We start from the raw sequence: 18,349 nt of genomic DNA, 5'->3' as shown, positions 1-18,349 counted from the left end.
CATTCCTGTCAGTCTCCTCAGACCACAATCCCCTTCCCTTAACCCTCCACCTAGTCAGGAACTTGGGCATACGCACCTGGTGTGTTTCAGCTTGGGTCAGCCATGAGGCTTCCAACACTAAAGAGCAATCCACTACCACCTACACCACAGCATCTGGTAGTGTAATTCATAATAATTTGGCATTATGGTAAAAAAAAAAAAAAAAAGTCTGGAAATTCTGACCTTCTGGAATAAGGGAATACATCTTTCTACAAAAAATATCCTATAACAGAAGCTGGCAAGTTTGAGGAACAATGAATGTCCCAACTTTCTGTCCTTACCCATCACTTAAGTGGATTGTTTTCAGATTTCTTAGAACTTCCACATTTTTAGGACTACAATTTTTATTCATTTATTTTTCTTTTAGGTTTTTTTGCCATAGGGCACATGACTCCCTGGAGAGAGACAGTGAGAAGAAAAGTGAGAAATCAGCCCCCAGGGGATTGACCACATTGAAATCCCATCTTATTTCTCCTGGGATTTTTGGGTATGCATGCACATGCACCTGTTGTGATTTTCTTTTTTTCTTTATTTTAAAGAATTACTTTTTAATTTTACCTTTATTTAAATTCGAGACAGACAAAGAGAAAGAAAGTGAGAAAGCAAGCCGCCAGATTTGGGACTCAAACCATGGTTGGCCATGTGGCAGACAAGCACCCTTAATTACCACACCAACTATTGGTCCCCTGTAATGATTTTCAAGCCACCAGATCTGGAACTTGAACCGTGGCTGGCCTTGTAGGAGTCCAGTGCCTTAACTACCATGCTACCTGCTGGCCTCAGCAATTTTTAATACCATTCTCTTTTTTTTTGGAGAGTTTTTTGCTACAGGGCGTGTGTGCTTGCCAGAAAGACAGAGAGAGAGAGACAGAAGGTGAGAAATCACCTCCCCGGGGGAGTGACCACGCCACAATCCCTTCTCTATTCTTCCCTCGGGATCTTGGGCACGCAAGCATGCACACGCGCCCCGCATGAGTCTAAAGCCACCCAGTCCAGGACTCGATCTGTGATTGACTACATAGGAGTCCAGTGATGTAACCATTATACCAAGGACTGGTCCCAGTACTATTCTTTTTTAAATAAATTTATTTGACAATTTTTAATTTTCAATGTATCAGTAATAGTTGCTTTTTTGCCATTGCCAAAGTTATTAACTGTTTCTGTCAAGACTAATTTCCAACATAGACTCTGACGAAACATCAAGTCATAATCTGGTCAAGTGTGCCTTCATGAAATAACATACTCTCGTTGAGTGTGCCTCAGCCCTGCAGACAATAGCTAATTAATGCTAGAATGTTCTCCAGGGAATCCATAAACCCAGACATTGGCGCCCTCATTGTCTTCTATTTCATGACTTCTTATCAGGAAAAATGGTTAAACTTAATCTGTCCAAATCATAGCTATTCTCACTGTATTGAGATTTTTGACTTTTCAAAGAAGCAAAGTGAGTGATTGCTATTGAAAATAGGGCAGAAACAATGGGGCAGGCTGCAGTTAAACATGTAACAAGAATCACAGGAGACACCCAAATCATCTCCTCAGGTAAGATGCATGCCGAGCTGTCCGGAATAAGAACTTACCTTAGCAGAACATAGAACTGGAGAGCCAGAGTAGAGAATCCAAACAGGAACACTGTCACCTGGCTGCATGAGACACAGTGAGTTACATTTTCATGTTACTTGTTCAGTGATAAAATGGCTTCAAGGAACCAAATTCAGATTCTCTTTCTGATAATGTTATGTTAAACCACAGAAATGATGTTTAAACCTAGCAATGATAAATTGGGATCCATTCCATTAGAACAAAATTATGTCTAAAATACTTCAGTAAGAGTATCAGTGCTGGGAACCAGCAGTTAACGTAATGGCTATGTCGCTGGACTCCCACGTAGTCGACCGCGGTTCGCGTCCTAGACCCAGTGGCTTAAAACTCACGCCGGGCGCATGTGTGTGTGTGCCCAAGATCCCGAGAGGAGAATGGAGGAGAAGGGATTGCGGCGTGACCATCCCCTCTGGGGGGTGATTTCTCGCTTTCTGTCTCTATGTCTCTCTCTGTCTGTCTGGCGAGCGCACGCGCCCTATAGCAAAAACCTCTCAAAAAAAAAAAAAAGAATTATTTAATTTGATTAATTTTTAATTTGACCAGAGAGAGAGAGGGAAGTGAGAGAGCAAGCTACCAGGTCCAGGACTTGAATTACAGTCAGTCATGTGAGAATCCGTTACCTTAACCACCATGCCACTTGGTAGTGCCAAAAAAAGTATTATTTTTTAAATTTTTATTTGATATTATTTATTTCTCAATTTGATCAGAGAGAGACACAGAGAGAGAAAGGGAAAGTGAGAAAGCAAGCTACCAGGTCCAGGACTCGAACTGTAGTCAGCCATGTGGGAGTCTATAGTCTCAACCACCATGTCATCTGCTGGCCCCCCAAAAAATATTTTAAAAAAAATTTGCTATAGGCCCCATGCACTCATCAGAAAGGGGGAGAGAGAGAACATAAGAAAGCACCCTCCAGGGACCAGCAGGTGGTATAATAGTTAAGGTGCTGGACTTCTATCTGGTCAGCTGCAATTCGAGTCTCAGACCTGGCGGCTTGGCCAGGCACATATTCATGCATGCCCAAAATCCTGAGAAGAAAATGGAAGAGAAAGGATTGCAACGTGGCCATTCCTCCAGCGGGTATTTTCTCTCTCTCTCTCTGTCGCTCTCTCTCCAGTAAGTATATGTGCCCTATACCAAAAATCTCTCTCTCAAAAAAAAAACAAAAAAACAGCATACTCCAGGTGAGATGACCATGCTGCAATCTCTTCTCCATTTTGGGCATGCATGCACACATTCCTGGTGTGTTTTTCAAGCCACTGGGTCCAGGACTTGAACTGTACAGATAGCAGCCACATGGGACCCTAGCTGCCTCAACCACTACACCACCTGAGTGGTCCAAGAAAAAAAAAGTTTAAAGAATAATAATAGTTGGGAAGCTGGCAAGGTGGTATTGTGGTTAAGTAGTTGGACTCTCACGTGGCCAACTGTGACCATAGTCCAAGTCCTGGACCTGGTAGCTTGCTTTCTGAATTTCCCTTTCTCACTCTGGTCAAATTAAAAAATAAATAATAATAATAAATAAAATTAATTAAATCTTTTTTAGAAAAAAATATGAACTGTAGCTACTATTTATTCAGATCCTACCATATAGCAGGCACTCTTGATAATGGTATCTAGGGAATCTTTAGAACTTTGGGTCCTTTACCATGACTACAGATTAATGTGAAACAACCCACAAATGCGGCCAACAGGTGACATGATAATTAAGACTATAGCTAGATCCCCATATGGCTGACTATAGTTCAAAGTGAGTGAGCTCGCCACAGAGACAGAAAGCGAGAAATCACCCCCCAGGGGGGTCGCCACGCCACAATCCCGTCATTCTCCTCTCAGGACCTTGGGCACACACACATACACACCGTGTGTGAGTTTTAAGCTGCCCAGTCTGGGACCCAAACCACGATTGATTGCATGGGAGTCCAGCAATGTAACCATTATGCCGTCAGCTGGTACCATGGCTTTCTTTCTCACTCTTTCTTTTTGTGGTGAACACAAGTGCCTTATAGCAAATTTTAAAAATAATAATATGGGCTGGTAGGTGGCTGAGAGAGATAGGGAGAGTGAGAGAACAAGATGCCAGGTCCAGGACGCAAATTGTAGTTCTGGGGCCAGTGTTTAAGGCAGCTGGGTCTCACATGGCCAACTGCACAGTTTGAGTCCCAGACTCAGCAGCTCAAACAGCACACCAGACGTAGGGACCAGCAGTTAGCGTAATGGCTATGTCGCTGGATTCCCACGTAGTCAACCGCAGTTCACGTCCTGGACCCGGTGGCTTAAAAAAACTCACGCCGGGCGCGTGTGCGTGCGTGTGTGCCCAAGATCCTGAGAGAAGAATGGAGGAGAAGGGATTGAGGCATAGCCATCCCCCCTGGGGGGTGATTTCTCACTTTCTGTCTCTATCTCTATCCGTCTGGCGAGCGCATGCTCACGCCCTATAGCAAAAACCTCTAAAAAAAAAAAAATAAGAGCTGCTTTCTCCCTCTCGCTCTCCCTGCCCCTTGGTCTCTCTTGGCAAGTATATGCATCCCCTGGCAATTAAAAAAAATACTAGGGATTCAGCAGGTGGCAAGGTGCTGGACTCCCATATGGCTGACTGTGGTTCAAGTCCCAGATCTGGCAACTTGCTTTCTCACTTGTTCTCTCTATCTTTGTTTCTCTGTTATTAAAAATTAATAACAATAAAAATTTAAAATGAAAGTACAATTCTTTAAAAAATCTAGGATAATTTTTTTTTTAATTTCTCTCTAGAAATTGTACATAGTTTCTAAGGCACATGAGAAAATCTTCATTAACTAATAGTTTTATCTTCACCTTATAAACTGTATTGTTCACTTTGGTTATTTATTAATTGGGTTTAACACTGAATGACTAGGTTATTTGCAGAAATCAAATACACCCTCCAAAGGCAAAGACTTGTCCCCAAACAAAGGAACTCAAAAGAATATATATAATTTTAAAATATACCCCGAATAGTATTTAAAGCAATAGTAGGGGTCAGCAGGTGGTATGGTGATTAAGACACTGGACTCCCACATGGCCGACAGTGGTTCAAGTCTCAGGCCTGGCAGCTTGCTTACTCAATTTTCCTTTTTCTCTATGTGTCTCTGTCCTTCTCTCTTGTCAAATTAAAATAAAATGAATGAATAAATAAAATTAAATAATCAATTTTTAAAGATTTACTGTTTAAAAATAAATAATAATTAATAGTAAATAATGATAGCAAATAAAATTAAAAATCATTTTAAAAAGTAAAGCGATTTTAGAACTGTTAAAACATAGCTGGGGCCAGCAGGTGATGTGATGATTAAGGATGTTGGACTCCCACATGGCTGACTGCAGTTCGAGTCCCAGACCTGGCAGCTTACTTTCTTACTTTCCCTCTCTTTCTGTCCCACTCTCACTCTGACCCTCTCTGATAGAATAAAAAACAAATACATAAATAAATAAAGTTAAATGAAATCTCAAAAAAAGAAAACATTAACATAGCTATATGCTTAGTTATTATTTAAAAGGAATAGCATAATTTAAGAGCTGTAAATTCTGACAGGTGATCAGGTCAATCAGCATATACAAGCAGTCTTCACAGTGTTCATAAAAGTACCTACTATGAACAACTGTGCATTTAAAATTTTTTGTACCAAAATAAACTCATAGTTTAATTCCATTGTTTAACAAACATTTTAAAGTCTTCTTATATTTAATTATGCTGAGCATCCTGACTTATGACAAGAAAAACCAGAAAATTGCTATTCTTTTTGATAAGTTTATGTTTTAAAAACAGGCTTAATCTTTATAAAATTTTACATTATTGTTATACCTCAATGTTTTTTTAAATTATTATTTATTTAATTTTATTTATTCATTCATTTATTTAATTTGACCAGAGAGAGATACACACACACACACACACACACACAGAGAAAGGGAAAAAGGAAGCCACCAGGTCCGGGACTCGAACCGTGGTCGGTCATGTGGGAAGTCCAGCATCTTAACCACACCACCTGCTGGTCCCACCTCAATGTTTTTAAAACTTAAAAAGATCAGTAAATTTAGAGGTATATTTGAATGAAATCTTGAGCTTCCCTTGGAAAGAAATGAACTCATTTTTGTCATAATGAGCTGGGGAGAGACTTACAGCCTGAGCCTGTGTGATCTTGGCAGCCAGCAGTGCAAGCGATAGGCCATCTGAGCCAAGCAAAAGTGAATCATGGCGACTCGTCCTGGAGCACCTGGAGGGAAGTGGGCTGGCCTGTAAGCAGTGGAAGCTTCCAGATTATTTTGCCCCTCCCCTCCAACACACACACACACACACACACACAGAGGAAGTACTCTCCATTGGAGAGAGAAATCCTAGTTCTCATAAACTCATCCAGACTATATTAGGAGCTCACTGCTACCTTAAGTTTTCTGTGGCTTTCAGGGTTTAGTCCAGTCTGAGCTCAAGGTGGCTGTGTTCATGGAATTAAACTGGTCATTTGAGACAAGTTATGAATGTGACAAGGAGAATACAGTTTCCTTTGTGCTGAAGGATCACCTTCCCCCAACACTACCTCCTCCCTCTGAGATAACCAGGAAACTTGAGCTCATTCCCAAGATAGGGCTCAAAGCTCTTTGTTCCTTTCCTCCCTGATTCTTGCCTATTATTTTAAAAATACTATTTAGAGGGACCAGCAGTTAGCATAATGGCTATGCCACTGGACTCCCATGTGGTCGACCGCAGTTTGCATCCTAGACCCAGTGTCTTAAACTCACGCCAGGCACGTGTGCGTGTGTGCCCAAGATCCCAAGAAGAGAATACAGGAGAAGGGATTGCGGCGTGGCCATCCCCTCTGGGGGGTGATTTCTTGTTTTCTGTCTCACTGTCTCTGTCTGGTGAGCGCCCACGCCCCATAGCAAAAACCTCTCCAAAAAAAAAAAATACCATTTAGAAACCAGCAGTTGGCATAATGGCTATGTTGCTGGACTCCCATTGTAGTTGACTGCGGTTCAAATCCCCGTCACAGATCATTAAAAAATGTTATATAAATTGGGACCAGCAGTTAGCATAATGACTGTGTCGTTGAACTCCCACGTGGCCGACCACAGTTCGAGTCCCGGGCCCAGTGGCTTAAAACTCACGCTGGGTGCGTGTGTGTGCGTGCCCAAGATCCCGAGAGGAGAATGGAGGAGAACGGATTGTGGCGTGGCTGGATGGAGGGGATGATTGGTGGCCTTTGGTTTTTGTTATCAACCTTTGCCACCCTATGATTCCAAATATGCATATGTAGATTTGTTTAATAAAATTTTTCAATAGTGTTTTAAAATCAGATTTCTTGCATTACTTCATTAGAATTATGGAAAGAGGAAATGGACTCAGAAATGGAAAAGTGGTTTGTAGGTTATAAAGTAATCATCCAGTGAAACATGACAATTTTTTTAAGAGACTAGAGATTTTTGTTATAGGACATGTGCACTTGCCAGAGATATAGAGAAGCAATGAGAAATCACCCCCGGGGGGATGGCCATTCCACAATCCATTCTCATGTGAGATTTTGGACTCGCACACACATGCACCTGGCGTGAGTTTTAAGCCGCTGAGTCCAGGACTTGAACCACAGTTGACTACATGGGCATCCAGTGATATAACCGTTAACACCATCTGCTGTACCCAGAGAAGTGACAATGTTATGTTGACCAGAGGCAGAAATGCTGTTTTGAAGGGCAGGTTGTTGCAGAGTTACGTTTGGTGGGTGATGGTCATGTATCAGCTAACTGTGGCCTCCACAGTGCAGTCACAAAACCTGAGTGGTATACACCAGGAAGCATTCGCTTTTGCTCATGAAAAGAAGTTTAGCTGTGGGCTTGCCAATCTTAGGCAGGCCAAGCTGCTGTCACCTGGATGTGCTCATGTGCCGGAGCAGGTGGCCATGACATGGCTGCTCTGGTGTGGCTGCAGTCACATACTGAGTGGTTGCTGTCCGTCGGCTAGAACACCAGATCTCTCACATGCTCTGTCACCCAGGCTAGACCATGGGCCAGAGACAGTGAAAGGGTACAAAACCTCTGAGGCCCAGGCTCAGAACTGGCATAGTGTCACTTTTGCCACATTCTTTTGGCCAAAGGAGTATACAGAGAGTGGGGAAATGGACTCTACCCCTCTGTGGTAGGAATTATTCACACTGAAAAGGTGGCGTGGAGAGATGGAGCCATTTTTTGCAGTACATCTAATGTAAGCCTTGAAACCAATTTTTTTTAAAAAAAGAATCTGTTTGGAATGAGAATGTGGAAGGACATCAAAAAAAATCTATAAATGGGGGCCAGCAGGTGGTGTGGTGGCTAAGGGCACTGGGCTCTCACATGGCCGACTACAGTTTGAGTCCCAGATCTGGGGGCTTGCTTTCTCACTTTCTCTCTCTCTCTCTTTCTCTCCCCCTCTCTCTGCCCAAATTAAAATAAATAAAGTTAAATAAAATAATTATTTTTTAAAGAAAAAGATCTATAAATGAACTTATTTATTTTCCTTTGTAGACAACAAAGAAGGTGTCAGAGTTATCCATTTAGATCAACAACCTCACACTATTTCCATGGAAAATTCAGAGAATGCTTCTCCTGGCTTCTGGTTCCTTTAATCCTATCACCAACATGCACCTCAGGTTGTTTGAGCTGGCTAAAGACTACATGGATGGAACAGGTATAATTTTATTTATTATTATTTTTTAATTTGATCAGAGAGAGACACACACACACAGAGAAAGGGAAAGCGAAAAAGCAAGCAGCCAAGTCAAGGACTCAAACTGTAGTCGTCCATGTGGGAATCCAGCACCCTTAACCACCACACCACCTGCCAGCCCCAGGTTTATACTTCTTACAGCAAAACCAGGTATTTTCTGTTATTGACGGCAACTGTGCAGCATCCTGGGTCCCATGATTCTACAGGAGACAGGTCTCTCCTGGCCTTGTCTGGCTGGCCCACAGCTTCCTTCCCTGTAGTGCAGATCATGTCTTTGTTGGACCTTTTGCTTGCCCTGCAGCATCAGCACCATGTCCCTGTCTGCTTTTAGGGTCACTAGTTTTTTCCCTAGATCTAGCTTCTCCCTACACTGCACATGTAAATAAATTCTGTTTCTTTTCCTCAATTACCTTTTTCTTTTTTTAAAAGAATTGTTTTATTTAACTTTCTTTCTCGTTCTTTCTTCCTTCCTTCCTCCCTCCCTCACTCCCTCCCTCCCTCCCTCTTTCTTTCTCCTTTTTTCTTTCTTTCTTACTGGAGCGGGACAGACTGAAAGAGAAAGAGAGGGGGAAAGTGCGAAAGCAAGCCCTAAGGACCAGGACTTGGACTGTGGTTGACCATGTGGGAGTCCAGCACCCTTAACCACCGTGCCACCTGCTGGCCCCCTTTTCCTCAATTATCTAGCACAGAGTAAAGCAAGAGTGTGAGTTGTGCAAGGGAAATCAGAACACAGTAAGCATTTGCTACTTGGAAGTACATCCCCATCTAACTGGGCTGTTGCAGGAGTGTCCTTCTGCTCATCCTGCACCTGTTTGCCCTGTCTGTCTCTGTCTCTGGCACACACATGCCTGTCTCCTAGCATTAAAAATAAGTATGGTTAAAATGGTAAATTTTAGTACCAGTTCATGGCCGGGTAGTTAAGGCAGCTGAATCTCATACGGCTAACCATGGGGTTCAAGTCCTAGACCTGGAGGCTTTAGAATCATGCCAGGCAAATGTGCAGGTATGCCTGAAAGGAGGGCATGATGGAAGAGAATGATTACAGTGTGACCATTCCCCAGGGAGGTGCCTTCTTGCTTTCCCGCTCTGTCTCCCTTTAGCAAGCACATATTCCCTCTGACAAATTAAAAAAAAAAAAAAAATCTATGATTGGGACCAGCAGTAGGTGTAATGGCTGTGTTGCTGCATTCCCATGTAGTTGACTGCAGTTCAAGTCCCAGACCTGGTGGCTCAAATTCACACCTGGTGTATGTGTGTGCATGCCCAAGATCCCAAGACTAGATGGGGAGAAGGGATTGTGGCATGGCCATCCCCCTGAGGGGTGATTTCTCGCTCTCTGTTTCTCCGTCTCTCTTTCTGGCGAGCGCATGTGCCCTATAGCCAAAACCTCTCAAAAAAAAAAAAAAAAAATCTGTGATTATTAAACAGTTCATAAGATATTCATCATGATATTTCTTGTTTATCAAATCTAATATGTTAAACTTAATATCAAATCTAACTCCTTATCCAGGAAAATACAGAGTTATCAAAGGAATAATTTCTCCTGTTGGTGATGCATATAAGAAGAAAGGACTCATCCCTGCCCATCACCGAGTTATCATGGCAGAACTTGCCACAAAGAATTCAGAATGGTTAGAAGTTGATACTTGGGAAAGTCTCCAGAAGGAGTGGATAGAGACTGTTAAGGTGCTAAGGTAATTATGGTAGAATCAACTTTATTGGTTCTGTGGAAATGGGTGGGGGGACCTTTCCTGTTTGCCACGTTTCAATGCTGCCTGTATCTGTGAACAGACAGATTAGCAAAATCGTCAACAGTGTTAGAAACGATACCATTTCTGGGTAGGGTTATTACAAGTGGTGGAGCCTTTGAATAGGTTTTTTTTTTTCTTTGCTTAAAATAATTAATTTTTTTTGTAAAAGGAGAGGTTTTTTCTATAGGGTGTGTGCGTGCACCAGAAAGACAGAGAGACAGAAAGTGAGAAATCACCCCCCAGGAGGATGTCCACGCCGCAATCCCTCTCCTCCATTCTCCTCTCGGGATCTTGGGCACGCATGCACGCATGCACACACACCTGTCGTGAGTTTAAGCCACTGGGTCCAGGACTCAAACCACGGTTGACTACATGGGAGTCCAACAACATAGCCATTACGCTAACTACTGGTCCCAGAATTATTTTAATTTTATTTATCGTCACTATTTTATTTTTTTGAAGTTTACCATAGAGAGATAAAGAGAGAGAAGGAAAGTGAGAAAGCAAGCTGCCAGGTCCGGGACTCGAACTGTAGTCAGTCCTGTGGGAGTCCAGCTGCCTTCACCATGCCACCTGCTGGCCCCTGAATAGGTGTTTCTTAGCATTGATATCTTTCATTATATTTTGAGATGTTTGCATGCCTGCTGCTATGAGATATTTCTGTTAGAAGTTAGAGGAAGCCTACCTCACCTGTCTGTGCCCCAGATGAGAAGCGCAAAGTTGTGAGAGGATGTTATGGTCGTCAGTGTTTTGGGATAGAACAGAGAGGCAGGAAGGGGAGATCACGTAATGCCTGATCATGAACAGGCCTGATGTTGTGTGCTACTTCCATGACAGCATATGGAGACTAACAAATCTCTGCACATACCACTGACAGTTCTCTTTTTTGTTATTTTTTTGTTTTTTTTAGAGACAGATTTTTGCTTTAGGGCATGTGTACATGCCTAAAAGACAGAGAGAGATAGAGAGACAGAAAGTGAGAAATCATCCCCAGCAGGGATGGTCACACCCTTCTCCATTTTCCTTCCAGGTTTCAGGCATGCACACATGTGCGCCTGGCGTGAGTTTTAAGCTGCCAGGTCCAGGACTTGAACTGCAGTCAACTACATGGGAATCCAGCAACATAACCATTACGCCACCTGCTGGTCCCACCACTAACACACAGTTCTAGTGAATGGTTGAAAGGCAGAAAAAGTAAAATCTAGTTATATCTTAATATTGTCTTGACTGGGACTAGCGGGTAGTCTAGTAGTTAAAGTGCTGGACTCCCACATGGACAACTGCGGTTCAAGTCCTGGACTTGGTGGCTTCCTTTCTCACTTTCCCCCTCTCTCTTTCTTTTTTCTTTCTCTAGTAAACATACTGCCCTTTAGCAGACTAAAAAGTAATAATAATTAATAAATAAAATAATTTTTAAAATAATTACTTAATTTTATTTACTATTACTATTATTTCTTAATGTGATGAGAGTGAGGGAGAATGAGAAAGCGAGCTGCTAATTTGGGGACTCGAACCATGGTCAGTCATGTGGGAGTCCATCGCTTTAACCATCACTCTACCTGTCGGCTCCTAAATAAAATAATTATTTCTAAAAAGAAATTAAAATAATTACTTAATTTTATTTACTATTACTATTATTTCTTAATGTGATGAGAGTGAGGGAGAATGAGAAAGCGAGCTGCTAATTTGGGGACTCGAACCATGGTCAGTCATGTGGGAGTCCATCGCTTTAACCATCACTCTACCTGTCGGCTCCTAAATAAAATAATTATTTCTAAAAAGAAATGTTGTGGACCAGCAGTTAGCATAATGGCTATGTCGCTGGACTCCCATGTACTAGACCGAGGTTCAGGTCCCCAACCTGGTGGCTTAAACTCACACCAGGTGCGTGTGCTCATGTGCCCAAGATTCTGAGAGGAAAATGGAGGAGAAGGGATTTTGGCATGGCCATCCTCCTGGGAGGTGATTTCTCACTTTCTGTCTCTCTGTCTCTCTTTGTCTTTCTGGTGAGCACACAAGCCCTATAACAAAAGGTAACTCTCAAAAACAAAAAAAAAAAGAAAAGAAAAAGAAAAGAAAAGAAATATTGTCTTCACTGTAAAATACAAGGGCTTTCAGCAGTCAGGATGGTGGTTAAGGCACTAGACTCCCACATGACCAACTGTGGTTCTAGTCTCGAACCTGTGGCTTGTTTTCTCACTTTCCCTCTCTCTCAGTCTCTAGTGAAGTTAAGAAATAATAATAAACAATACAACTTTTAAATACAAGGACTTTTTGGGGCAGGCATATGACAAGGGAAGTTAAGGTGGCTGGATCCCACATGGCCAATTCCATGGTTTGAGTCCCAGACCTGGCAGCTTGAATGTCACGCCAGGTGTGTTTCCGTGCATGCCGAAAGTCCTGAGGGGAGAATGGAGGAGAATGAATTGTGGCATGGCCATCTCCTTTGGAGGACGATTTCTCACTTTCTCTCTCTGTCTGTCTCTTTCCAGCTAGTGTACATGCCTTATAGCAGCAACTAAAAAATAAAAATAAAAGAGCTTTCTAAAAAAACTTTTTTTCTAATGTCTCTTCGTAGAATTCTGAATCTTCAGGCTAGTAGATCATGTGGTGGTTAAGGTGCTAACCTCCCACATGATCAACTATGGTTTGAGTCCCAGACCTGGCAGCTCGCTTTCTCACTTTCTCTCTCTCTCTCTGGTGAGCACATGTGCCCTATAGCAAATTTAAAAATAATAATGTTAATAAGTAAAATTAACCTTCCAGTTTTTGACTGGACCAGTTAGGGTTCTGAGTATGAAATAGAAACCATGTGAGTATTTTAAGTGGAAAGGGATTTTGGTGCTTTGGCAAAAGTGTCTAAAGAGCAGAAGGAGCAGAAGTCTGGGTGTCTCAAGGTCATACCTCCTTCGTTGCAGTTGGAGGTCAGGAACTGATTCTGCTTCTGCCACCACACCTGCTGCTGCTGAACTGCCTTGGACTCCTGCAGTTGGTGACTGGAGGGTGGAAAGGGGAGTGTTATCTCCACACTCAGCTGTGAGAGGTGACATGCTCCACAGCCGAGGCTGTGCCTCTGTTCTACTTCCCGGTCTCTCACAAGACAATCTCATCAGCAGAATCTTAATCACATCTACAACTTGCCATGAGGTCCTCTGGGTAGAATTGGGTGTGGAGCCAGTAGACGGTATCTAGCTCAGTAAATTATTAAGAGGGTTTATTGGGAGCTGGCACGCATGGCTCGAGGTGGCCAGAGCTGTGGAGGAGCAGCAGGGCGTGGCCCAGAACTGACCTGTGCAACACCTGGAGCGGCTGTACTGGCAACGGCAGAGGAGCTCTGCCCGTGATCGCTGCAGCGACCAGATGGAGCACCAGGAGCTGCTCCAGCCGTAGGCGTCACACCGTCCAATCGCGGCAGCTTTCTGCTGCTCGAGCAGAAGCTGTGTGCACGCACCCTATAGCAAAAAACTTCGAAAAATAAGATATCACATGAGAAGTCGCAGAAGAGAGCTAAATAAAGAAGGACAACTAGAAAGAGCATCCAGGATAAATGGGATTTAACGCTTCCAGCATCTAACCTACTCAAGACTGACAGAGACATACACAGACTCGACCTTGACTTCTGGCTCGAGGCGCTTGTACCTTCCTGAGCTCTAGCACCTGCCTCCTTTAACACAGCTGCCTTCACCTTTAGCTTCTCAACCAACCTGCCTACTGAGACCCCGACTTCCACATACCTTCTCTTCCTCCCAGGCCAAGGCAATGCCAGGGTCTTGGTCAGTGACCTTCTGGGAGTGATGTTCCGGAGTCAACTTCAGGATGGAAGCTGACAGGAACAGTTCTATACTCAGGCACCCAGACCTTCTCTAGGAGGCTCCACACAAAATCTGTCAGCCACAAAGGTGATAAGCTTTGTCTTCGACCACAGTGCTCCTGTTCTCCTTGCTGTGACCTTGGATTCTCCGCACCCACCTGTCCCATATGCTTCTAGGAAGTCCCTGCCTTTGGGCAGTCAGCCTCTGCTTCTGCACACAGTGGGCTTGCTCAGGCTCACAGCCGGAAACTGCATGTAAGACCATGAACACAAAGACCTCGGGCATCCTCCCCCAATCCTGACGAACATTTGCCTCAGATGAGACAGACTGTCAGCCTGGAGATGGTGGCAGTGGGTTGAAGACACCCTATAGAAGCTGCTAGCCTTAAGCTCACAGGCCCAATCATGGCACTTAAGATTTCAACTCCAGCACACAAGCATGGAGATGGGTAGATGAAGGATTTCTAGTAAACCTACACAGATTCCCGTTTTTTTCATGTAAAAGGATAACATCATTTTCAGCCAGGCCTGTAGTTTTTGAGGGGAGGGTAATAGTGATAGCCCTTGATTTTGGAAAGATTGATCATCACATGTATACACAAGCAAGACATCCCTACAGTAGTTCTGGCCATGCCGTGTAAGTTCATTGCCTCTGCATCTCCTCAGGTTCCTGTAGTTCTAACACCTTAGCTGTGCGTGGAGGTGGCACAGCTTTCTTTCCTTCTTTTTTTCTAAAGAATTATTTATTGGGACTAGCAGTTGGCATAATGCCTTTGTCGCTGGACTCCCATGTAGTTGACCACAGTTCGAGTCCCGGACACGGTGGCTTAAACTCACACCAGGTGCGTATGCATGCATGCCCAAGATCCTGAGAGGAGAATGGAGGAGAAGGGATTGCGACATGGCCATCCCCCCTGGGGGGTGATTTCTCACTCTCTGTCTCTCTCTGTCTTTCTGGCGAGCACATACACCCTATAGCAAAAACTTCTAAAAAAAGAAAAAGAATTATTTATTTAATTTTATTTATTCATTCACATATTTTAATTTGACCAGAGAGAGACATAGAGAGAGAGAGAAAGGGAAAGCGAGAAAGCAAACCACCAGGTCTGAGACTCGAACCATGGTTGGTCATGTGGGAGTGTCCAATTTCTTAACCACCATGTCACCTGCTGGTCCCCAGGTGGCACTGCTTTCTACATGCATTTTAGGAGAAGCCCCACAGGACTTCCCAACCCAAGAGACAAGCTAGCCTGGCGGTCACCTCAGCCATTTGCTGAACTGTTGGCCTAGTGTGCCGCTGTGAAGCCTCCTGCTGGACGGCCCAAACCAGACCCAGTGCTGGGTGACTCCTTCAGCCTAAAGAGAAACCTGAGTGCTTTGAAGACAGAGAAGGGAACATATAGAGTTATGGAGTCTCATGGTTTTCACAGCTGTTGGGATGGTAAAAACACTATTAACGTGGTACTGTCACTTATCATGCAAACTTCGAAAGATTTTGCTTTTCATTTAATACTCTTGTAAACAGAATCTAAGTCACCTCATTATTATGGTGTTTGGGGAGTAATAATAATACTATTGAAAAACTTGTTAATGGGAGGGAGTCTTAATTATTTAATTTGACCAGAGAGGACATAGCGAGAGGGAGAGAGAGAGAAAGTGAGAAAGTGAGAGAGCAAGCTACCAGGTCTGGGACTCAAACTGTAGTCAGCCATATGGGAGTCCAGTGCCCTTAACCACCATGCCACCTGCCAGTCCCAAGGTTCCCATTTTTAATGAACTGTTTGCTAGCCCAACAACAAACAAAGCGTAATTGGAAAACACCTACTTCATTTTCATTTTATAAGGGTAAAATACAATAAGCCACTATATTTGGGAATAGAGGGATAATTCCCATTAATAGAGATGTATACAGTAAAATAAATACTCTGTATATCATTAAAAAAAAAAAAAAAAGAGGGTTATTGTCAGGCTTGGGGAAGCATCTCCACTGCTCGTGGGCAGAAAACTCTTCAGAGACCAGACTTCTGGATGCTAGTCCTACCCGACCCTCTCTGACTTTGTAGTAACCTCACTGCCCATTGCATGTTCAGCTCAGCTGTTCAGGAGTGAAGGGACTTAGCAGCACAAAGAACCTACCGTTGCACTTGTCCCTGTAGGACCTTGTCCTTGGCATTGTGGGTCTTTATTACTAGATCAAGCCATGCTCTTCAGTGTCTGTCGTGTGGGCTTTAGACTACAGTGCTGGAGTTCAAGTCCTGGTTCTGCTAGTTTTGTAAGCTAATGACCTTGGGGAGATTAATCATTGCCCTCCTTTCCCAATGGGGATAATGAACATTCTGATATAAAAGCTTGTACTAATATAGTTGCTTTGTAGTAATAAAAGCATTTACACAATCACATTGCTGATAGAATATTCCTATGTTCTAGTAACTCTGTTAGGAGCTGGCGTTGCCACTGTAAGTCTCTATTTTCTCTTCCATGACAGGAATACAGGCAGTTGAGAAGATGTAATCAGATCACCCATGGTAAAGGATGTAGTATCATGTGTGGCACATAATAAATAATTAGTGGTAACTCCTACTATTAAAGCTTAGAAGAACAATCGCCACCATTTCCTGTACTCCCAGGACTTTCCTAGCGCTACCACGTACTGACCATGCTGACAGACTGTGTCAGCCGGTACATTGTACATGTGTACATTGTGTACCAGTGCTTAAATGTTTTGAGTACCTTCCTATCTTTTTTTTTAAGAATTATTTTATTATTTTATTTTATTTATTTATTTATTTTTTTTTTGGAGAGTTTTTTTTTTTCACTATAGGGTGCGTGCGCTCACCAGACAGACAGAGAGAGACATAGAGACAGAAAGTGAGAAATCACCCCCCAGGGGGGATGGTCACGCCGCAATCCCTTCTCCTCCATTCTCCTCTTGGGATCTTGGGCACGCACGCACACGCGCCCGGTGTGAGTTTAAGCCACCGGGTCCAGGACGCGAACCACGGTCGACTACGTGGGAGTCCAGCGACATAGCCATTACGCTAACTGCTGGTTCCCATTTATTTATTTATTATTTTGATTTGACCAGAGAGGGACAGAGTGGGAGAGAGCGAGAGAAAGTGAGAAAGCAAGCCACTAGGTCCGGGACTTGAACCGTGGTCAGCCATGTGGGAGTCCAGCACCCTTAACCATCACACCACCTGCTGGCCCCAATGAATAATTATTTTTCAAAAAAGGAACTATTTTATTTAACTGTATTTATTCATTTTAATTTGACCAGAGAGGGACAGAGAGAACAAGAGAGAGAAAGAGAGTAAGCAAGCCACCAGGTCGGGACTTGAACTGTGGTCAGCCATGCGGGAGTCCAGCGCCCTTAACCACCAAGCCATCTGCCGGCCCAGGTCGCTTCCTCTTTAACACTGGACAAGAGGCCCTTAGCTATCTCCAGAGGGATGATATTTTAGTGGAGCATTATGAGAAAGAGGAACATTTTTTGTTTTTGTTACTTTATAGACACCATCAAGAGAAACTGGAGGATAGCAACTGTGACCACCAGCAGAACTCTCCAACTCTAGAAAGGCCTGGACGGAAGAGGAAGTGGACTGAACATAGACGAAATTCTGGTCAAAAGAAATCCCTAGAACCCAAACCAAAAGGTTTGTATATTTTACCAGTCTCACAGACTAGAGCTGATAAGGTTCTAGAGGTGAGCAGACCCTCTCTATATTCTCATTTCACGTTTCATATGTGTGGGAGCTTGAAAACGCCCCACGTAGTTTTTTGATGGAAGGAAGGAGAACAAGAGGCACCCTAGGGTTAATTCCCTATAGTGATTTTTACCTCCTGAGGTCTCCTGGATTTTTTTTGGGAATCTGAATCTGATAAAAACTGAACCCTGTTTCTTGAAAAGCATGTGCACACATTCATTTTGATGCAGGGAATGTTAGAAAAGCAAATCTTGGGCGCTTCATAGTGGCACAGAGATAAATGAGGTGCGTTGCAAGGCGGACTCACAGGGGCAGGTTCCAAGCTGCCGTCCCGATACCTCCCTGACTCCTTTGGGTGTGCCGTGTGCCACGATCCAGGGCTGGCTGAACCCAGGGCGAGATTGTGAAGGCTAGCCCCTGTTTGGATGCTGTCTCTCTATCTCTCTCTTGCTCTAGAAGTTTTTTTTAAGTTTCTTAATTTAGTTTTTAGCTATAGGGTGGGTGTACTCACCAGAGAAAGAGAGGGAAAGTTAGAAATCACCCCCCAGAGGGAATGGCCATGCCACAATCCCTTCTCCTTCATTCTCTCTAGATTTGGGGGTGGATGCACATATGCCAGCATATTTTTCTTTTTCTTTTTTTTTTTTGTTCTTTTTTTTTTCTAATAAAAAAACTGTATTTACTTAGAAGCATTCAGAATGTCAACAAAACAGCTACAACTGTTTGTTTTTTT

General features: G+C 43.3%; 1 protein-coding gene and 1 long non-coding RNA gene across 3 annotated transcripts in view; both read left to right on the top strand.

Moving 5' to 3' along the window:
* LOC102496789 (uncharacterized) overlaps positions 1–8,221 on the top strand; it is a 29,296-nt gene extending 21,075 nt beyond the window's left edge. The window contains exons 3-4 of one of the 2 annotated variants that reach the window (XR_001370143.2): positions 1,582–1,696; positions 8,149–8,221. This is a non-coding gene — a long non-coding RNA (uncharacterized LOC102496789). The remainder of the gene's footprint in view (positions 1–1,581; positions 1,697–8,148) is intronic. The other variant, XR_001370144.2, reaches the window with a different exon arrangement.
* Positions 8,221–18,349, top strand: part of NMNAT1 (nicotinamide nucleotide adenylyltransferase 1) — a 13,109-nt gene continuing 2,980 nt past the window's right edge. The window contains exons 1-3 of the mRNA XM_006145360.2: positions 8,221–8,311; positions 9,861–10,044; positions 17,423–17,565. Of these exons, the coding sequence (XP_006145422.1) occupies positions 8,221–8,311; positions 9,861–10,044; positions 17,423–17,565 (418 nt within the window). The remainder of the gene's footprint in view (positions 8,312–9,860; positions 10,045–17,422; positions 17,566–18,349) is intronic.

This window comes from Tupaia chinensis, unplaced genomic scaffold (genome assembly GCF_000334495.1).
Source record: "Tupaia chinensis unplaced genomic scaffold, TupChi_1.0 Scaffold000146_1, whole genome shotgun sequence".
Taxonomy (NCBI): Eukaryota; Metazoa; Chordata; class Mammalia; order Scandentia; family Tupaiidae; genus Tupaia; species Tupaia belangeri.
The sequence above is the reverse complement of the archived record's forward strand: the minus strand, read 5'-3'. Positions and strand labels throughout refer to the sequence as shown.